General features: G+C 39.5%; 1 protein-coding gene across 1 annotated transcript; it reads right to left on the reverse strand.

Annotated features, from left to right (window-relative positions):
- Positions 1-1,970: 1,970 nt before the first annotated feature.
- On the reverse strand, positions 1,971-23,033 carry LOC101963759 (sodium-dependent glucose transporter 1). The gene is made up of 4 exons (XM_040283219.2): positions 22,271-23,033; positions 13,201-13,369; positions 11,450-11,566; positions 1,971-10,135 (listed from the first exon to the last, which is right to left on the reverse strand). The coding sequence occupies exons 2-4, from the start codon at positions 13,364-13,366 to the stop codon at positions 9,174-9,176; spliced, it is 1,245 nt and encodes a 414-aa protein (XP_040139153.1). The 5' UTR covers positions 13,367-13,369; positions 22,271-23,033; the 3' UTR covers positions 1,971-9,173.
- Between the last annotated feature and the right edge of the window lie 381 nt (positions 23,034-23,414).

Raw genomic sequence — 23,414 nt, forward strand, 5'->3', positions numbered from 1 at the left:
ACTAGAGCTTGAGCAGTTGTGTAGACAGATGGGGTTTGAAGCCAGATAACAATGGGCCAACTGTAAAAGAGGGGGTGAGGGCTGGGGATGTGGCTCAAGAGGTAGCAACCTCGCCTGGCATGCGCGGGGCACTGGGTTTGATCTTCAGCACCACATAAAAAAATAAAAAATAAAAAAGTAAAGATGTTTTGTCCACCGAAAACTAAAAAATAAATATTAAAAAAAATTCTCTCTCTCTTAAAAAAAAAGACGGGATGAATTACCCACCTTAGTTAGGAGGTTGGTTTACATATGGCGGCTTTCTATAAAGAATTAGGATAGGGCTGAGGATGTGGTTCAAGCGGTAGCGGGCTCCCCTGGCATGCGTGCCACCCGGGTTCGATCCTCAGCACCACATGCAAACAAAGATTGTGTCCGCTGAAAACTAAAGAATAATTATAAAAAATTCTCTCTCTCTCTCTTTAAAAAAAAAAAGAATTAGGATAGCTTAATGGGCCTCTTTTGAATTGGAGTTCAATTTCCATTGAATGTAGGACTCTGGAGATAAAAGCATCTAAGCCTATATCTTCTCTATAAAATAAGAATAAAGCCACCTCCCTCATTGGTGCTTGAGGGTTTAAAGAGATGATGAAAGATACCTAGATGGTGTTACAAGTGTGTGCAGAGTTAATATTATCATGAAGCTGATTCCAGCTAACACATTATTTCAACACTCCTTCCTCTTACCCCAAACTACAGTTCTTTTTTCAGTCCCCAATGATAACTGAAACTACCATGAGTAAGTCAAAAAATTGGTTCACAGGAAACTAGGGATGATGCCCTAGAGATAATATCCAAATAAGAACAGTTTTTTTTAAATTAACTACTGTTATAATGAGAAAATAGAAAGACACCATCCCCGCATCATTATTCTTTCCAGAGGGAGGTAGTAGAGGGACCCCAGACAGTACTTAAGTCTATGCTTGTGACAATAGCTACAGTCCCAAGTTTTGGCCCCACGAAGCCTCTGGCAGTGAGTGGTAAGGTCAGAACTTGACCACTAGGTCCACCCTCATGTCCAATCAAATAATTCATGAAAACTACTTTAAGTAGGAGTGTGATGATAAACTGAACCCACTTTCTCATACAAAGCCTGGGGACCCTTGTGTAACACACCTTTATTATACTTAAGAGTGTGAAGTCCTCCTCTCTCCTGCCCAGTGCCAAGGCTTTCTAGGAGGAGCCAGAAAAGGCCAAGCTTTGCCCAGAGGCCCTGGCAGGAGGCAAAGATGGCTCTGAGCAGAGTACGCAGCTGTAAACTCAGGTCACTTAAAGCAGAGACGGTGGCACTCAAGGACACTTGAAGTATCACTTCCTGTAACTGCTTATGTAAGACAAGAAAAGAGTGGCCATTGGTTTTCTCTCAGCTTCAATTTTCCCACTTTAAAAACATTTCATTTTCCAAAACTCATAAAGGAAGAAGAGGGCAGAGGAGATGGTTGTATTCTGAATCGTGCTCAAGGTGAGAAGCACTGAACTTCTTCAACACTATTCTTATTTTAAGAATCCTGGCAGCAGGCTTTCAGCTGCTGGAAGAAAGAGGAAGGATCCCAGTTTCTCCTGATGTGCCATTTAGAAAATGGATCCTAGTCTGGTACTGAGATATCTGTAATCATCCCCATTAGGAAATTTTATTCAAGTAAAATAAAAACTAAAGTATTCAGCTATTAACAGCTTTTTCAGTGGATTGGTAAGTTTAAGAATTTGATCATAAACTTTATAATTGAAGCTGAAAGTCAGAGATGTTACATATCATTTCCAAAATATCTATGTGAAGTACAAAGACTACTTTCATTTCAGGAACCCAATATAAGCATCACATATTTGGGTAGGGGGACACTTAAAATCTAAAATATGTAAATAACCAATTTCTGAAGAGGAGATGCCAAGCTTAATTTTAAATTTCAAAAAAAAAACAACTGACACATTAATTTTATTTACACCAACATCATTATTTATTTATTTATTTATTTATTTTTTAAAGAGAGAGTGACAGAGGAGAGAGAGAGAGAGAGAGAGAGAGTTTTTAATATTTATTTTTTAGTTCTCGGCGGACACAACATCTTTGTTGGTATGCGGCGCTGAGGATCGAACCCGGGTCCCACGCATGGCAGGCGAGCGCGCTACCGCTTGAGCCACATCCCCAGCCCCCATTATTTATTTATAAAAATACTTTACTCAAAAGATTTTTGTACAAAGCCATATAAATAATAAATACATTTATACAGAGATATAATAAATCTACTAGATTGCTCCTATATTTTCCAGCCCCTTCAATAATCAAAATTGATTATTGAAAACTACCTAGGAAGGCAACCAGCAGGTTGGAGATGCGTGTTTTAGGAAGGACTTCAAACAAAAGTATTGACTATTCCTTTAGATCAAGCAGTAGCAGAAGTAATAGAAAACAGGTTTTTTTTTCTCTCTCTCTGCTTGTTCTTCAGAGAAAGTGCAGTGTCAATCAAAAAAGCATGACTTGGGCTGGACTATAACTCAGCGGCAGAGCAGTTGCCTAGCGCTGGTGAGGCACTGGGTTCAATCCTCAGCACCACATAAAAATAAATAGGCATTGTAAATCAAACAAACAAAAAATGACTTGACCATGTTATAAATCAGTCTTTAAAAATCCCTCTGATGAGCAGAGTTTCCACTTCTCTGCATTATCAAAGGCAGGGGTTCTCAACCTCGGCTGAGCATTACACTTACAGGAGAACATTTAGAATATCAGTACTCAGACTCTACTGAAGTTCAATTAAATTGCTACTTAAGTAAAAGTGCTGGGCATTGGCAGTGTTAAGACACTGCCATGTGATTCTACAAGATCACCCCTATCTTTTCCAGCCCCTCACTGCAATTAAAATTGATGAGTGAAAACTACCTAGAAAGGTAACCAGCAGGTTGGAGATGAGTGTCTTAGGAAGGATTTCAAACAAAAGTATTGACTTAGACCTAACCTTTTGCCAGAGCAAAACACTGGATCAAAGGCTTATCACTTGGACTTGGGAACAAAAATACACTCTGCAATCATGCTTTTCCCTTAGATAATTTTCCTCTTGGGATTTATGGATTCTGGAGGATTGCAGAAGCATAATGTTACTTTGCTCTGCTTCGTATCAGTAAGCATTTGACATATCACAATCCAGGAAAGGAAAAAAACTTTCAACCCAGAGATAAGACCAAAATGATAGTGTCATCTAACTGGTTCTGATTATATATATATACTGAGATATAAATATATATCTTTATACTGAGATACATATAGATATCCTTGGATGTTTGCCATAAACCCTTACTCTCTGCCAAAGCAATTTTCCACCATGGATTTTTGCTGTAACATGCCCAAAGGTTTTTTGTGACCTTCATGAACATAACCATGCAAGGCTCTTCTGTTTTTCCATCATGAACACACTAATGCATGCTTGAAAACCTTGGCAGTTTTTTTTATTTTTTTCTTTCAAAAACTGTTATTTTTTATTTAGCAATCAAGACTTCCCTTGCTTCCTTTGCAGGTGAGTATTTCCTTTCTGAAATGCTCAGTCTTGGAGACATTCTTCAACAAGGCAAAGGGTGTTTGGATCAGATCAGGGTATTCTCCTAGAGGTAAAATTTTCTGCAAGGAATCAGGAAAACAGCTGAGACTGAGAACCAGCTCAGTTACCCAGGGTGTTGAGAGCTAAAACCCCAATCCAGCTCAACCATAAATGTCTTCTTTGTGCACTTAGCAAATCCCAACATTGGTTTCAGACTTCTTAGGCAGGTTTGACTATATTAATCTCACCTGCACTGTGCGAAGTATTTTTACCAAACTCCAAATCAAGTAGGACTTCCCAAAGGTATAAAAGTACTGGAAATGTACAAACACAAACACATACCAGGGACAGAGAGCTCAGCTAAGTTGCTTTACCAGAACTGTGTGAAAACAATTGCAATAAGCTTTACTGGATCTTCAGCTAATAGAATTGGTGTCCAGAAACCTTACTTGAAATAGTAAAACATAAGTTCCACGAAACAAGAATCCCACCTGTCTTCTCCTATTTTGTCCACAGGGCTCTGGTTTCCAAAATGGAAAATGCTGAGACACTATCTGTTAAATGACTGAACTGTATGAATTTGGAAACTTCTTGATCCTTAGGGATTGGTGTTTTAATAGTTATCTCCTACTCACAGTTCACTCAAGTATAAATGATATCCCATTAGGACAGTGCTTATTTTCCTTGGTAAAGATCATAGTTCACTAACCACTAACAAAAATCTGCAATTTGCTTTGATTTTGTTTATTCATTCCAATTGAAAAGAGGAACCAGTTCATCGCTTCTAGGGCCTACCAGTGCCACTTAGGAACCCATTAGCAAGAGTCACCGAGCTGAGTCCTACCATGATAGACAATGGATCTTCCCTTTAATTTCTAATGTTCCCTGTATTCAGAATGGAATGTAGAGGTGGACAATCAGTCAAGGAAGCAGTGGCATCAAGCCAAGATCAACCCATCCTTAGGCTGACCAGGAAATTCTAGGGCTAGGCCTATAAAGACAATGACATCTACTCAGGTCAGACAAATTCCTTCTGATTCTGGACCAGAAATATTCAGAGGATGACCCACAAGGTGAATGAGGAGGGAATAGTCCCTAGAAGGGGCAAAGCTGTGGTGAGAGCAGCCTAACCCATGGTTTCCTGAGCACAGACTATCTGCTACCAGACAGTCAGAGGGATCTGCATGTTTGTAAACAAGGGGGCACAAGACAATTCAGTTAGCAGAAAATTGTGATCTAAACCCCAAATCACATGATAGGGATTAGACAAGAGAGGAAGTTCATTCATACTTAGTCTGTGGTGCCTAGCACATAGTAAGATCTCAAACACTTGTTCAAATATGAAACAAAAACAGAAGGAGAGAGAGCAAAAGCATGAGGTAGATGCCTGACATAACCTTTCTTTGAGTTCATTCCCCACTACATGAGTGATGCTAAGCTGATTATAATCGTCCAAAAGTTCTTCTATGGTTTGAAGCTATAAACAAGCATACATTTCCCTATGCGCTTCTTATAGTTGGTGTCTTGGATTAGGATTAACCCAAAATAATGAAGCAAAACAATAAAAACACCTCAAAATATTCAAACTAGAATTACCACCTAATCTACTTAGAGGTATATACCCTAAAAGGATTGAAAACAGAGTCTAGAAATTTATATATTCACATTTATAGTAACATTATGCACAATAGACAAAAATAGAAGCACCCAAATATCCCTGCACAGATGAATGAAATAACACAATGTGGAACATACACACAATGGAATATTATTCAGGCTGAAGGGGGAAAGAAGTCCTGACATGTGCTCCAACACTGATGAACTTTGAAGACATTGTGCTAAGTCAGAGAAGCTAGTAATGGAAGGACAAATGTATGATTTCACTCGTATGAGGTACTTTCAGTAGGCAAATCAAAAACAAGAGAATGGTCACTGTGAGAGGCTGGTGGGTGGGTAGAACAGGGAGTTATTACTTGATGGGCACAGAGTTTCACTTTTGCAGGATGAAAAGAGTTCTGTGGATGGATAGTGGTGATGGTTGCACAACAATGTGAATTTTCTTCCTGCCACTAGGCTGCATACTTGTAAATGGATAATATAGTAAGATTTGCATTTTGTACATCACACACCATCAAAAACACATGTTTTGTAAAAGCACCTTATACGAGTTGTTCAAAAGCTAAAAGACCCAGTTTCCTGTGCTACTCATGTCATCAGACAATTTCGAAACCTTTCTCCAGCTCACCCTGTAACCCATAACCAAATGTATCAAAGGCAAACTGCAATAATTTTAGAACCAGATACTGAGTGCATTTTGAAATTAAAAACCTAAATCAAAATCTGGGAGTGTAGTTCAGTGGTAGAGGCTTGCCTAGAACATGCAAGGTCCTAGGTTCAGTCCCTAGTACTGCAAAAAAAACAAAACAAAACCCCTAAACCAAATGGAAAACAAGAAAACATATAAGAATTAGTATTCAGTGCAGAAACCCATCATCTTTGAAAAAAAGAAGAAATAGAGGCTAGGAAAATACACAATTAAAATAACTGCTGAACAAATGTGGGAAAATAAAAATTCTTTTGATCATAAACTTTCAACATATAAAATTTTAAATCATTAAATATGAAACTACACAGCTGGATGCGGTGGTGCATGCCTATAATCCCAGCGGTTCCAGAGGCTGAGGCAGGAGTATCTCAAATTCAAAGCCAGCCTCAGCAAAAGCAAGGTGCTAAGCACTTCAGGAGCTCCTATCTCTAAACAAAATACATAATAACACTGGGGATGTGTCTCAGTAGTTGAGTGTCCCTGAGTTCAATCCTCTGTAACAAACAAACACAAATATAAAAATCCAACCAAAAGTTGCACACTTTGAGCCTGACTGTATTCCCAGGTACTTGGGAGGCTGAGTCAGAGAATCACTTGAACACAGGAGTTTGATGCCACCCTGAACAACATGGTAAGACCTTGGCTCAAAAAAAAGAAAGAAAGAAAAATCAAACTCTAATTCCATCTAGTTCAAATGCCCACTGGTCAAAGTACATTTAGGGAAAGGAGCATAAATCTTCTTCCTGACTACCAAAGTCACCAGCCTGCTGGCTTCTTTGACACATAAGTGAGGTACAAACCTTCTATTTGGGAGCCACTAAGTACCATTGTCTGCTATCCTGATTTACTAAGATCAGGGCATTCTGAAAGGCCATGACAGTTTACATTATTCCATTTAACAAGGTATCTACATAGCCTTTCTCATCCTGTGAACTTGTTAATTTCTAAGACAACAGCAAACAAATCCTTCCTGGAAACATCCTCTGTGATGAATTATTTGATGCTTTATTTCTCACATTAGGCCTCTAGTACTTAAATTTAAATTAGATTAAAAATGCATTTGATATCATACAGTATTTTGCAAGCTAAATTCACCCCAATGTTGCCAGTACCACTACTGGGAAATGCAGATATAGACCTTGTCCATCATCCCAGAAACTTCTGCTGGATTGTACATCACAGAGAAAGCTCCATGAGGGCAGGAACCTCTGATCTTTCACTAGTGTCAACCTGGCCTTTCTCACACAGATGGAAAAATAGGAGGTACTCCACAAATATGTGGAATGATTTATCAATAGTCAATGAGATAAAGGGAGAATACTAAAGATAATTGTTTTGTGTGTGTGTATAGAGGATTGCATGGGGATGTAGTGGGTCTTACATATGTATAGAGGGTACACAGGGATTACAAACTCCTAAGGACAAAATAAAATCAGATTTAAAACAAGATAGACAAAATTTCCATAAACAGCAAAGTGTTCAAACTCCCTAAAATGTGGTCCTTCCTAACTGACGTGTGGTCCATGGGCCAGCAATAGAGCCTCAAATAGGAGTGTTGCAAACATAACACAAAAGCCATTCCATTTTTAATTTATGGAATTTGCATGATGTTCCAAGTGTACTTTTTAAAATTTTTCTTTCTTTTCTTTTTTTTTTTTTTTCTTTAATGGTACTGGGGATTGAACCTAGGAGTGCTTAGCCACTCAGACACATCCCCAGCCCTTTTTAGTTTTTTATTTTGAGACAGGGTCTCCATAAGTTCTGAGACTGGCTTTGAACTTGTGATCCTTCTGCTTCAGGCTTCCAAGCTGCTGGAATTACAGGCGTGCACCCCTGAGCCCAGCACGGCTCTATCTCCTACTCTCTAGAAGTAGAAGCTGACAGTGGAATCCCTATAGTAAGGAGCCTCCCTACAGACAGATAATTGCTGCTGCCTAAGGCCCAACAGCCCAAGGAAGGGCAGTAAAGGGAGCAGAGGTACTTTCAAGCTTTGGCTAGGAAAAAGTACAGTATAGAAAGAGAAACAGTCTCTTTTTTGTTAATTTCTCCACCAGCCCTTTCCACGTTGTTAGGTTCTTAACAGAAACCTAAATAATGTGATGGGTATGCAAAGCAAATGGGCAGGGGCCAAAAAATGTGGCAATATGTCAGTAAGACAGACCAAAATTTTTTTTCAAAAGCAAATTTATAGAAATTAGATAATAGACAGCAAACATATTGTATCCCAGTAAAAATTTGAGGTCACTCAGCATAAAAACTTGGGAAAGGTAAACAAAATCTCTCATCAATTCTGGTCATTTATTGGAGGATAGCCATTAGCAGTTTGGCCCTACTTATATGAAGTTCCCTTTTTCATCCCTGATGCCTGGGCCACCAAGTCATCTCATCTTTCTTTACTTTGGTTTCCCAGGTATTTCAAACTCAGGGAGGATGAGCCCTGGATGGGTGACACAAGAATTCCAAACCCTGAACTTCTAGCCTGGTTCACAGTACTTAATATGACCCAGTGAGAGTCAAGTCTTGAAACAGAAAGACCTAGACCCAGCCTCTGTTACTGAGGTAGGCCAGGGACCTCAAAAGACCTAGCTACACCTCTGCTATTAATATACTAACTCAAATAGCTTCTAATATCAGAACATAGTATCTCCAAATCCCATTTGTACATCACTAGAGACTAAATTAGCTTATAAAATAACTTTTAAGACATCAGTGAATATAGTATACTATCCATAATTGAATGAATTACTTACTATACATCATTGAATCGAAGACATTGATTATAAAATAGAAACCTTCAAAAAACCATCAATGAAAATTTGTCACAATATTAAATGGCAGTTTGTGAAAGACTCTGGTAATGAAGATACTATTTCAATACCTTTTAGCATTTGCTATAAATGGATCTGGAAACTTTGATGCCCAAAGCATGCCCAGAGCTGCTAATGCTGCTCTGCCTTCTTTAGAACTGGAGATTATTCAAGGAAGTCAGTAAATTATCCATCTTCTCTTAGTGTTAGTCTCTTTTGTCCAGTTTTTGGACAATATGCTTCAGAGGGGAATCACCAATATTAACTGAAGAAGAGTCAAACATTACCTTATTTGAGAGGAGTCAGAGTCTTCAGCTGTGGGCTCCATTAAACTATTTTTACATGTCTCTATGACAATATGCCTCATTGTATCATTCATTTCCACCGATTCAAATTCTATTTCATTCCATTTTGCTGACATTCCCTTCATTTGCTTCCTCATATCCCAGAAATAAAGGGCAAAGCTTTTAGCTACTCACTGTTTCTATTTGCTTTTCGCTGGTGATCCAGAGGCAAGGTGGCTAATTTATACATCACAGGAAATATAACAGCAGTGGATATTGCTGATCCCAAACAGGTGTACAGAACTATGGGCAAATCTGGATATTGTCCCTGAACAATTCCAATTACTGCAGGAATAGCCATTTCTCCCAGGGCACCACCAATTACAAAAAAGGCTGCTGATTTTCCACTTATGGTCGTGTACTGCTCAATCCAGGAAACACCACTGGGAAACGTGGTTGCCATTGAGGCCCCATACACTGAAGTGGCAATCCAGAGACAGAGTGGACTCTTGTTGAAAAGCACCAGAAATAAAGATGAAGCCAGGCTGCCAATGTTGCTCAACACAATCATGGTGCCCGGCTGTAGACATGCAGCAAAGAAGATCGCCAGGCCCCTGCAGGCTGCAAAGGTCCCCCAGAAGATGGAGTTCAACCCAGCTGCTTCATGTTCTTCCATGCCAGCATAGGTGGTGGCAAAGGAGAAAACATAAGAGCCATATGTTACCTCTGCTCCAACATAAAAAAAGAAGAACACGAAAAGGAGGCAGAGAAGGGTCTTGTGATATTCAGCTCTTCGATATCCCTGAGCAGATGGTTTTGATTTTTCCTGCCCTGAGCTTTTCTTGAAAAGCAGAGTAAAAAGAAAGAGAGACACTATGAAAATGTAAGTGCCGATAAAAGCATAAGCCCAGAATAGATTCATGTCATCAGGCAATCCAAACAGAGGGGCTGAGTCAGCTTCAGATGATCCGTTGGTGGCTGGAGGCTGAAAGGCAGGCTCTGTGTGGTTTTCAGCAGACACTGGGGAATCCAGTGCCAATTTAGCCAGAATTGGAGCCAGAAAAGCACCCAAGGCGAAACTGAAGTGTAAGGCCTGCATGTGTGGGGCTCCTTCATCCCCCCAAATATCCAAGATGAGGACATTACCACCTGCCAATGAAGGATGGGGAAATGATTTATGTTAAACACAGTTACCCCATTAAAAAATAGGTCATTACTATTAGAGGATGAATCTGTATTTCATGGCATGCATATTGTAACAAAGTTATCATCAAATATTGCACCTGAGTTAGATCTCTGAATTAAGGAACTCTCACCCACTACCACCAGAGAGCTTATAACTGTCATCTGCATAAACTTGGAATTCTACAAACTGGTAAACCACTTCATCTCATTGCCCAGAACATGAGTAAAGAGTTTTTATAAAACAGTGCTAACACCATATTGGGAAGTAATAGTTATATCCCTTGTACTTCTAAGTAGTATAAACATATATATATTAGGCAAATCTTATCATATATTAGTCAAATTACTGAAGCTTTCTTTTCTTGGAATTGGTAGCCACCTCAAGAACATTATTAACCTATTAAATAGAGGCAAATGAGGAATGGAATACTCCAGAACTCTGGTGTGCCCATTACAGGGAACAAGAAAACTTTCAGGATCTGCACTCGCCCTGTCTGAACACCTGCAAGGTGAAAGGCTGGAAGCATCAAGTCTTCGGCTGTCTTTTTTTTTTTTTTTTTTGAATCAGATATTTTCAATAAAAATATGATTCTATATTGTAATTTTACAACCAAAGCCTGAAGAATAAAACATTTCCACATTCAATCAATAATACTAAAGCAGGGAAGGGAGGCATAGAAAGTTGGATTTGATGCTAAATAAGTATCCTGTATGTTATTTAGCAGGGTTTCAAAGACATAATTACAGATGCAAAAGCTTTACTGTGAGAGAACGGGAACTTCTGAGAAAAGTCACAGGAAGGAAAAATAAGGAAAATGGCACATGCTACAGGTTTCTCTGTGCTCAAAAGCCAGGGTGCATTTTAAATTGGAGGTTGCCTCGGTGCTTCTTCAGCCTAATAATGGCTCCACATTTGTTTTATCCTATTAACCATCAATTCCTCTCATGCTAAAATGGTCAAATTTCATCATGACATGAAAACCTCCTCACCTTTAATGCAATTAGCCATAGGAGGGGTTCCTTCCCTGTTTGGATACTGTAATTCAACAATCTCTCATAGAACAAAATTCTTTATATTTCACTTTATGCTCAAAAATCTGAGCTTTAACTGGCAAGAAGAGTTGCAGAAAGGGTGGTTCTGATGGGGAGAACCCACGATTCACTCAGTAAATCCATGTGATTTTAAGAGCATTTCAAGGGACAGTTTAATACTATCTGCTCTACTCCTCCCAGCAGTAGTGTCCCAATCCCAGAGATGATACTGAAGGGCTCACTAACCTGTATCCAGCATGCCAAATGAGACGCCGAAAACAGACATCATGACAATCAGTAACACTGCTGTCTTGCAAAAAGGAATAATATAAAGACCCACTGAGGTGGCCACCAGTGACACCCCTGAGGAGAAAGTAATAAACAAAAAAATAGGAGCCATTAGAAACACAAGGGTTGAATGTTTTCTTTCATATGTGGAAGCTAGAGCAAAATAAGGGAGAAAAGTGTGAGGGATTGGATAACAAAAAGATACAGGGAAGATCAGTACAGTAGAGGAAGGAGATTGAAAAAGGGAGAAGAGACAGAAAGGGTGAGGAAAAGCAGGATAAATTTAATAAAAATCACATTACTGCATATATAAATGTACACCTTTATGTATACATAGAAAAAACAATATGAGGAAAAGGAAGATCAGAAGAATAGAGGAAGGAGAATAGGAGGAAGGAAGGGGAAAATGGGAACTGAAATAGAATAACTCAAATTCCATGCATGTATGATTTTGGAAAAATGAACTCAATTACCATGTTTGACTATAATGCTCTAATTAAACACACACACACACACACACACACACAGAAGTCATGCAGAGTTCTTAAATGTTTCACACTGAAGAACTGAAAGGGAGTTTGAGATAGGAGGTAACAAATTTAAAAGGCAAAAAAATGCAATCACACCCGTGTGCGGTAGTGCATGACTGTAATACCAGTGACTTGGGAAACTGAGCAGGAGGGTAGTGAGTTCAAAGCCAGCCTCAGCAACTTAGCAAGCCCTTAAGTAACTCAGTAAGACCTATCTTTAATTAAATATAAACAGGGGCTAGGGATGTGGCTCAGTGGTTAAGTGCCCCTGGGTTCAGTTCCTGGTACCAAAAACAAACAAACAAAAAGAAATGTAATCATTATAGTAACTTGTAACAAAACTTTAAATAAATTAGTTTAGGGAGTAAGGAAGAAAATACAAGACATATATATTTGGGCTGGCATGTAGGTTACTGGTGGAATGCATACATGGCATTTGAGAGGCACTGGGTTCACTCCCCAGGACCACAAAGAATCAAAAACAATTAAGTGTGTGCACACATACTCACACTTTGGAAATAAGAGAAATTATTTACTTATTCGTCTGCAATAAATTATTCTCCTTGCTTCCAAAAGAGCCTTATCACAATAAATTTTCTTTAAAGATTATTTAAAGCAGAGTATATTAAAGCTTTGCCATCTACTTCCTGGTGAGGAAGGACAGTCTGGGGTCATCACTGACATGGGGCAGTAGTGACAAAAATGTAGCCTACCTCAGTTCACTCTCCATCTCCTGCCCCTTCACTTCCAACCCAGACTCCATAGAGCCAGGGCAGATTCCAGGAGCTCCTTCTGAGCTCTGTGGCCCTGGGAGAGCTGCCCTACACCCTGATGAGCAGAGCCTTTTGGACAATCATTGGGTGACTCTGGAGGGATGCCTAAAATACAGTCAAGGTCAGGAAGTCCAAGCATTGCTAACACACACACACACACACACACACACACACACACACACACACACACACCTGAGGGCTGATCTGAGTTTCCAGAGGGCCCAGCACAGATTCCCCTGAACTGCCAAGATGAGAGCAGGACCATGGAAACCCAGCTTCCACGGAGGACACCAAAACACCACCCATTTTGGTTGTCAACCTCTCTGCAGGCTACCGTTTTCATACTTAAAGGCAAGTTGTAAACTCTTCAAAAATCACAAAGAAATGAAAATCAGTGTCTACTTACCCAAAAGTAAAACATGATTCATACAGTCAAAAAGAATGCCACCAACCACAGAGCCACTCAAATATCCAAAAGCACGACCCACAAATATTTCAGAAAGACTGCTGATATTTCGGTTCACATTTCTTGCCAAATCTTGAAACGTGGGTCCCAGTATAGCAATAGTCATTCCCTGAAATTTATAAAGACAAACAGTTTTTCCTTACAAAGAAAATATGTTTTTAATTTGTATGAATTTAAAAGTGGGGAGGAGGATACAATGCAATACAGAAAACTACTTGAAAGTCCACAGTAGGGAAAAAATGTACAATGACAATACTAATCTTATTAGAGTGATAGATAGCTACTGTATTTTCTTTTCAAAACTCTCAATTTTAAAAAGTCTGTAATTCTTTTTGTTGTTGTTGTAATGTTTTTTATTTGAATAATGCCCTAAAAGTCTATTGTATATTAAGAGTTAATAGGATCTAGGGATGAATTCAGTGGTAGAGTGCTTGCCTAACATGGCACTAAGCCCAGGATTTAATCTCTAGCACTGCAAGGGAAGGAGGGAAGGAGGGAAGGAAAGAAGGAAGGATGGAAGAAAGAAAGGGAGAAAATGCAATATTAAATCTATTCTTGAAACAATTGTCTACGTTTTGAAATATACTACATGCACCAACATGCAAGTTTAGATGTTAAAAATTCAAATTATCAAAACATTCTTGTTTTTGATATTGTTAAAATAGCAATGTTTACGGTGCATACAGGAGCCTTCCACTTAATGACACATAGACAATTAGCAGAGGATAACTAATATATATATATATATATATATTTTAAACATTTATTATATTTTTAAGTGTAGATGGACACAACACAATGCCTTTATTTTTATGTGGTGCTGAGGACTGAACCCAGGTCCCGCCTACGCTAGGTGAGCGCCTTCGGCTGAGCCACAATCTCAGCCCTATATTTTTAAATCTATAATTTTCTTCAAAGAAATCCCCAGCCATGAGGAATATACTCTGCCAAGCTTTCTGAGAAATTTTTGCATACTAATATACAGAATGATTTTAACAATAAATTTTTACTAAAAAACAATATATCATGAAAAATTAAGTTTGACATTAAACCAGCCTCCATGTGTTACAAACTGTAGTCTAATGTCAAAAAACTGTAACCTAAGACTATATTCTTATAATCAATGCCTACATTTTGACCAATTCTATCAGCCAATCATAGGCTGTACACTGTTCAGATTGCCCAAGTGAGGCAAATGCAAAGCCTTAACTTGTATAGTATAACTTCCTTTTTCTTACTATAAATATGTCTGCCCACATTGCTGGTTGGTGTTGTCTCAACCTTTTATTGCTCACATTGCTGCCCAGTTTATGAATATTGTCATTGCTCAAATAAACTTTGTCAAATTTAATTTGTATAAAGTTTTTCTTTTAACTGGTAAGCATCAGATATGGAATATGAAATAGAATTCCAGTAACCTCCAGGAACACTGAGAGTCAAAAAAATTTACAATTAAAGGTCTCTTGTGTCCATTGATCTCACACAGTGACTGAGGTCACTAGCAAGTTTTCTTTTCAAGTTGAGCTCCAATAATTTGAGTAAAAAGCTTTGTAACTATATTTGAGCTTTTTTTTTTTTTTTTAATGGACAGAGTCCATGACCACATTGAATCTGACAATTCACTGGACTGTATCCAGTTAGAGGCATCCAGTAGTTACCTTATGAAAATGGGTTTCTCCAAATCTAAAGAGTCTGGGATTCCAGGAGTCTGGGAGTCCACTTCCTGGGATACCCACTAACTTTATTAAAAAAAAATATGGGCTCACAGCTGTGTATTTTTGGATAAAATGAGTGAAATTTACTAAGGACACCATAGAGTTATAGTGGCCACATTGGGAAAGTTTCTACCTAGATGAAATTTTTCACTTGAAAGAGTCATAAGAAAGAATGCAAAACACTAAAAAATCAATAGGATGCATCAACCTTATGTTATCCCTATAGCACAAAATTTGTTAGCAAGAAAAATAATTTATAATGGTTAACTGTTTAACATCTCATTTTTACAAATAACTAAAACATAGTTGTTAAAAAAATAAATGAAATAAATATCTGTAAGATAAGACATCCAGGTAAAAGATATTCTTCCTGCACCAGAAATGGCGTAACATTCTTATTATCAAGATTGGAAAGCTGGGGCTGAGGGGAATCTTTATAAATAATAATTTAATTGTTAAGGCTAGCAAAAACTAACAAAACCTAAGGGAGTAGCACTAAAATTTTACCTCCTGTACAATTTCTTGTGACAGAGACTGAAGATATTTGGAATTGTTAGTAAACATGTTCTGTGCCACTCTGACAAGTTATACTTTGAAAGAACACATGCTTCTAGAAGTCATGATTCATAGATTTGCCAGTCTACACATGGATGGTGTGCCATTCACAATGGCTTGCTTCCTCGTGTTCACTGCAAATTAAGGTCACTAAAGGTTAAGAATTCTAATTAATATAGGAAACTAAAATTCATACAAATAAGAAGGGGGGAACCTTGTTTGAAATTGTACAGGAGATAAAATATGCTCTTTTGTAAGGAAAAGCTGTAGTATGAAGATATTTTGTTTTATTGAGGGGGAAAAATAATTTTGTCATAAAGTAGAATGACTTGTTCTAAAATTATAAGATGAAAACTACAAGACAAAAACTGAATGGATAAGGAAGTTGTAGGTTTGTGGAAAGTAAATCTTGTGAAAAGAATTTTGCATGTGACCAAAGTGGTCATGATTAGAAGGAAATTACTTAGAAGTTTTACTGAAAATGGAACATTAATATCTAAAGTACATAGCATGGGCTGGGGTCATAGGTCAGTGGTAGAGCGCCTAGCACGTGTGAGACCCTGGGTTCGATCCTCAGCACCACATAAAAATAAATAAATAAAACTAAAGGGATTGTGTCCATCTACAACTAAAAAAAAAATTTAAAAAGTTTAAAGTACACGGAAAACCAAGATTTTAGTTCTCTCTGTTAAAACAACAAAGTTTTCCTAGAGTATTGGTGAGTTATTAACCACGTTTGAGGTTGTGGCCTAGAAAACGACAATTGCATCTTACCAAGATTCCTGTGCTTCATGTTGTCTTTACAAGTTTTTGATCACTCACAGAATCCTAGCCCTCTCTCTTAAAAGAGTTAACTAAAATTATGTTAATTTTGGTATGTGCCTTTGAAGTGTTAGCATCTCTTTGGTTAAATTAATGACTATAGTATAAAATGACTTGTGGTTTAATTTTGATGAAGTGCCTTAAATCTTTCATGTTTTTTCTTGAACTTTCCAAAATAATTCTAAATTGTCTTTTTATTCATCTTGAATTAGGTTTGGGGTTTTTCCCAGCCCTTGGAGTTGTCAAAAGGACAGCTTTCTTTACAAAAAGAGATATAAACTAATTTGGCTTATTTGATGCATTAAATTATAAGTGAAGCATTGTCACCTAGTAAGTAATGCTAAAATTTCTTTGACTTATATTTGTAAGGAGATGTTATTAATATGTTTCAGAAACTTATAAAGTTCCTAGAAATAGTCCTAGTATTATACCATTAGTCATAATTATGGAATGCACCTGTGGTCCCAGCCACTCTGAAGGCCAAGGCAGGAGAATCACGAGAGTTTGGGACAGCATGGACAACATAGCAAGACTCAGTGTCATTAAAAATATTGTACTAATAAACAAAGTAAAAAATCCATTGGCAACTAAAAAATATTTTTAAAAAAGTATTGTAAACAAATTTTTCTTATCAATGTGTCACTATTGTAATAACCATGGCCATTTAAGACATTTTCATTCACAAACAGTAATTGTTTAATCTGGCATGTTTCTGGGCCCTTATCAATTTGATGTTGAAGGACATTCAAGAAAAGGACTGTCATGGACAGGTTTTTGATAACTTAAAAACAATTCCACTGGAGGAAGTAAGAATTCTAAGAACTGTAATGAAGAAACTGAATGGCTTATAAACATCAAGCTGATGTTTAGTCAGCTTTATACAACAGTCATTCATTTAACCAATTACCCAGTGAGTGGAGCATGGCTATAATTCCAGCTACTTGGAAGGCAGAAGCAGGATTACAAGTTTGAGGTCAGCCTGGGAAATTAGCAAGACCCTATCTCCAAATAAAAGATAAAAGGGGTGGGTATGTAGTTCAGTAGTACAGTGCCTCTTGGTTCAATCCCCAGTTGAAAAAAAAAAAAGATATAAGTCTCATATGCTATGGAGAACTTGGATGACTGCCTTGTCCTCACTGAGGCTTCACAGCTTCCATGATTAAAAGCTCTGTACTCTTAAGACTCATCATAGAACAGAGAAAATGATTCAAATCGGGAAAAAACATCAAAGGGGTAACTTTACAGTTGGACGATAAGCTTATAATCAATATTCAGTTTGCCAGAAACAAAATTCTGTTGACAATGAAAAAAAAAAAACTCAAAAGATAGGTCTCCAGCAGCTGCTGGATGATTTGAACACCTGAAGATGAATTTCATTCACTTGCCACCTTCAGTACACATTTTCTGATTGTATAGAAACTTTCCCACACAGAAAGACTTAGAAAGACCATAACAGTAGCTATGGAAATGTGTTTTCCATATGGGGCATTCCTGGAGTAAAATCTCCAGCAATAGAGGTACTTGTATCACTGCAAAACAAAAACAAAAAACCTGTGCCAGTCACATTGGCTCACACCTATAATCCCAGTGGCTCGGGCTGAGGCAGGAAGATCCAAGTTCAAAGCTAGCCTCAGCAATTTAATGAGGCCCTAAGCAACTTAGCATGCCCTGCCTCAAAATAAAAACTAAAAAGGGCTGGGGATATGGCTCAGTGGTAAAATGTCCTTAGGTTCAATCCCTAGTACCAAAAAAAAAAAAAAAAAGTTTAAAAAAGGGGGATACTACAAACACAATGGTATCAAGTTAAAGTGACAAACTCAAGCGCCTTTAATCAAAGGTATTACCAGCTGATGACAGTCAGATTCACTCCCTCTGGAGAGAAGATTAACTCCTTGTGAAATAGTTATTGGAAGACCTAGGCCCCCAGTAATTGTATCTCCACTCTAAACTGACGCAACTCAATAGGGCAAAGCTTTAATGCATTATATTAAAGCATATTTCCCACCAAGTAAAAATATACTCTTTATGTCCCACCAACTGATGACAACCAACACTTTCATGATCTAAAACTTAGAGAGTGGGTCTTTTGGAAATGATACCAGAAAATTACTGTGCTTGTCTCTGTTGGAAGTGACCATGTCAGGTTTCTCTCTGCAGCAAAATTTCAAGGCCATGAATCTTGAATCTACCTCTCTCAACTAAAAGGGGCCCTATACACCTGTTGGGGACCTTAAGGTAAAGCTGAGCAGGAAAGTTTCTTCCCAGAAGCCGAGAGCATCCTAGATGTGGACAGCTTTCCCAAAATCAGGGATCCACCATCCTAAAAGCCATATATATATATATGTATTTTTTCCCTTTTTCACCTCCATTACCCGCTGAACTAATCCCATCCCTTTGCTTACAGAAAAATACATGGGACCCGAATCTGTGGATGGCTTTAGCAAAGGCTAATACTCTAGCAAAAAATCAGAGAAATTATTTGGATTGTGGGCTGGTGCCCCCAAGTCAGAAAATAATTCCACTTATGCCAATGTTGCCCCATGTTCCCAATGACTCACCTTGAAACCCCAAAGGAAGAGTGGAAGTGCTTCTTGATATTCTAGACATGACTGTTCCTTGCTTTCCTACATTTGCTTGAAATAGGACCCTGATATTACCAATTAATAACCTAGTCACTTCCAAATATAGAAAACCTGTAAGTGATATCTGCAAAAGTTATGTGTCTCTGGACTAGGGCTCTGGCTCAGTGGCAGAGTGCTTGCCTAGCATGTGTGAGGCTCTGGGTTTGATCTTTAGCACCACATAAAAACAAACAAATAAAATAAAAGAATGTTGTCCATCTACAACTATAAAAAATCTTTTTAAAAGTTGTGTGTCTATAGAGCTGGGAATTAACTAGGTGGGTACAAGCTGAGTAATGTCTGCAAAAGGTGAATTGTGATTCCAGATATTGCATGCACAAGATCCGAGGATCTCCTGAGTAGCTACAAATACTTGTATGATGTCACATTAAATCCAGCAATGTCCCTTTCCAATAAACAAGATTACATAACCTTCCAATATGATATAAAAGAATCACAAAAGAATAAATTTCCCACTGGACCTTGTTCTTAACTGCAGATTTATGATGAATAAATTTAACAATTTAACTGACCTCTGCACAAAAGCCACTAGATGGCACTCTTTTCCAGCTTGTAAGGGATTTTATGGGGTCTGTAGATAATCTTTCTACTCTGTTTTGCATCTACCCTGGTTCAGATCTTGCTCTCTCGCCTGCTCAGGAGCTTTCCTGGGATGGGGATGTAGCTTAGTGGTAGAGTGCTTATCTAACATGTGTGAGGCCATTTTTTCTATCCCCAGCACTGCAAAACAACAACAACAACAACAACAGTAAAACAACAACAACAACAAAAAAAAAAACACTTGAAAGAGTTTTCCCTGAGAGTTCTGGAACTCTCATAATCAAAGGTCAAAGAGGTCAGTATCTAAAATTAGTACCAACCTTGAGAAAATAAAAATAAATCAGTTTCCATTGAGGAAAGTCTCTAGCAGGGTTCTTGGGGTTTTACTTTGAGCAAGAGTGGGTGCCAATTGTATGAAATTTGAAGCTAACTGGTAAACTGGGATCTTGTGGATCTTGTAGCTGATCAGACCTCATGGGGGTTAAAAACTGACTAGACTGAGAATATTAATGTTCAACAACAACATTTAGTGAAACAACATTTGGCTATAGATTTCCTTACTGCTCATGTAGTGGGCTTGTATGTGGTGCTAAACAAAACTGGATGTTATGCTTAATGTTCCCTTGATTTCATAAATACAAAAAGAACAATTTAAAAGATGGCTAATCAGCTGGTGGTGTAGTTCAGTTGCTAGAGCACGTGTTTAGCATGCATGAGATCCTGGGTTCCATGCACAGCGTGCGCGCACCCCCCCCCCCCACACACACACACAGAGTCTGGTTAATGATACTGCTGCTTCTCTACATACTGCCACTGCATACATTAAGAAAATTTCTCAGGGAAAGAAACACAATGCATTTGAGAGCTGCTAACAGTTGGCTTGCTGACAACTTGAATGGAATGGAGGATGGCAAGCTTAGCTGTTCCAGGTTTTCCCAAACTTCATGTTTAGGTGGTCTCCAGGTCCCTATGACTTATGTACCAGGCCATCTAGAAAAATAGATATCGCTATATATCAGCCCATTTATTGCTCCTTAATCAACATCATGTTCCAGAGACTATGACCAACTGGGTTTCATTGAACTTCTTCATTATGTGACCTTTGGAGTCTCTGATTTTGGATAAGGAATGTACTTTAGTTTCTTGGTATTATCCTCCTGATAGCAATCATGTCTCTCTAATGTATTGTATCCCCTCAAGAGTCACAAATGTTTCTATGTAGCCATTTTTTTATATATCAAACTGGCAAGAAAAACACCAAGAAGGCATACTCATCCAACTCATTTGCCAGTGTACATTGTGAATTCTATAATTATGCCAAACCTGTCAATTGTGTTGGTGGAAAATACTGTTGGTGCTCAAGGTTTCAGTCAATTTCTCAAAACTGAGTAGCTGACCAGAAGGTTAGAATTGTCATGTTGGGCCTAAAGCTGCCTGTGAATGTGGGGAACCTGAATATACATTAATATGTCAACAAACTGCACCTGAGAGTATATTCTTGGAATAAGTTGCTGAGCAGTCAAGGGTTAGCCCATCACATACTGCAAACAGCTCAGAAATGTGTACCCAGGGTAAATGAGCTGTAACCATTCAAGTTATTTCTATATGTCACTTTCTTGTTCTGTCAATAAATACTGCCTGCCCACCCTCCTGGGTGGAGCTTTTTGAACCTTTATTGGTTCAGGTACTGCCAGGTTTCTGAATCATTCCTCTATGCAAAGAAACTAAAATTAAATTGATTAAATTGTCTAACCTTTTCTTTTTTAACAACTGTTAGCTTTCGGAAGAAATTCCTTGGACCTGTTAATAAAAAAAAAATCTTTCTAATTCATTACATTTCAAGAATACTTGACTTTAATTGCACTGTTCTGCTCTAAACTCAGAATGTGCCCAGCAAGGAGCAGTCCAAGACTAAGAACCAGGTAAGCACAGGTGCAAAGCAAGTACCTAGTACATGGAGAAAAGCCAGATCACTGGCTGTAATCAAATTACTTCATGCCTTCAAAAGATTTGCAAGACTGGGCACACAATGAGGGCTCACCAAGCATCTGCAGTGATATCTCACATCCCACTCCTACAATCCCAATTAAAAACAAAACAAGACAAAACTCTGACACATAATTGTGGCTCAGTGTCTCTAAGATACTAAGTTGCCACAAGTGGCTCTCCTCAGGGGACTCAACCTCTATTTCCCCAGGATGGATAAGAAGAACGTTTCCAAAAACAGTGAATGAGGGGCAGCCCAGAAGTTTAGCAAAAGGGGCTTCTAGCCTGCACTTTGCTCCAAGAAAAGCATTTAGGGATCTGAGAGCTTGATTTTAAATACGACTAAGTCCAGAATAAGCAATATTTCCAACTCTGCCGTTTAATCAGCTGTGCGTTCATGAAAGTCATTTTCCTCCCTGGGTCTCTTCCCTATGCAAAACTAAGCGGTTGGCTGAATTTGGTCAAGTCATCAGGACAGGAACTCCCAGAAAAGCAGTTTTTCTGTGTCATAATTCCAGATGTGGATGTCAGTGGCTAAAGACCTGTGCAATCCCTTTTGCGGCTTCCCATCGCAAAGAGGAGACCAGGAAGATTTGCTGCGGTTGAAAACATGTTAGGAAAAATCTACTTCGCCATTTGACAATGACCCTCCACAAGCTAGAACCGTGCCCTCAAATGTTCCCCGAGTTACACCATACTCAGGGAACGCAGGGCAGACTTCAAATGGGAAGTCGCGGCCCCAGCTCTCACCAGCCCCAAGAAGGCCGCATACAGGATCGCGGTGGTGAACCAGCGCAGCACGCTCGGGGCCTGGGCGCTTGGCCGGGGGATCGCCACCGTCTCCAATTCATCGTTCGCGGGGCCCTCGGCCTGGAGGAGCCGCTGCCCCGCAGCCGCAGCCCCGGCACCACGCAGCTCCTGTCTCAGCTCCAGCTTGGCGGCTCCAGAGACGTGGTCTCGCTGTCACCGACCTTGGTGGCGGATCCTTGGAGCTCTGCGCTGTCGTCCTTCCTGGCCAGAAGGTCCCTGCTTGTGCCCCCACCCCCGAGGATCCTTCTCAATTTAAGGTATGAGGAAGTCGGACTTTGGAACGCGCCTCTGTTCGAACCCAGGCTCCCCATCTTGCACAACTGTGGGCGGATCAAGTGGCAGAAACGAGGCCTCTAGCCAATCGCGATCGTGCCACGACCCGAGGTGTTGTGTTTACCTGGAAGACGGGTCGTCCCGTCCGGCTTCAGCTGCTGCCTTCGCTGAACTCACTGGGACCAGGGGACCCGCGCCCCGTGGCGGAGAGAGCTGAAACTGCAGCCTCCGAACAGACGAATCCGGAGGGAAGATGCGGGTCCTGGGGACTCCCGCGGCTCTGAGGCTCCCGGGCTCCCCACCAATGGGACCGTGCCTGCCCCCGCGCCTCAGCTCTCCTGGCCGCCGCCTTCGCTGGCGCCCACCCGAGCGCCCGCCAGCCGTAGCGCGCCGCTCTTCTCCTGGATCTCGGGCTGGCCTGGGGGGACAAAAGCTTCTCCACGTCCAGCACGTGCACATCCAGGCGAGTGAAAGGATTTCACATCTAAGCACACAAGTCCGTAATGCCAAATAGCAAGCAGTAGGCGTGACACATCTGGTGAGTAGGGCAGCATGCTAGTTTCTCACTGCTGCTAAAATTAGGAGCATTCCGTGTGAAATGGAACACACCAAATGTATGAGCATTAAAGAGTCCGGAAAAATTAAAAGTAGTCCCACCAAAGGCAGACCTGGAGCAAGAATACCAAGGAGGTCCAAATGCTGGTGTGATGAGCAAATTTGGGAGAGGATCCTTGTAGCAGGAAACAATGAAGACGTTTCATGTTCAAGACCAGCAGATGTTGACCTTATTCAGCTAAATCACCACCACCAC

This window comes from Ictidomys tridecemlineatus, chromosome 8, assembly GCF_052094955.1.
Source record: "Ictidomys tridecemlineatus isolate mIctTri1 chromosome 8, mIctTri1.hap1, whole genome shotgun sequence".
In the NCBI taxonomy this organism is placed as follows: domain Eukaryota; kingdom Metazoa; phylum Chordata; class Mammalia; order Rodentia; family Sciuridae; genus Ictidomys; species Ictidomys tridecemlineatus.

Coding starts and splice junctions, on each gene's coding strand:
- LOC101963759 (XM_040283219.2), bottom strand. CDS start 13,366: ATGACTATTGCTATACTGGGACCCACGTTTCAAGATTTGGCAAGAAAT. Junction 11,567..13,200: donor GAATCATGTTTTACTTTTGG/GTAAGTAGACAC, acceptor CTTTCTCCTCAG/GGGTGTCACTGGTGGCCACC. Junction 10,136..11,449: donor ATTTGGCATGCTGGATACAG/GTTAGTGAGCCC, acceptor CTTCATTGGCAG/GTGGTAATGTCCTCATCTTG.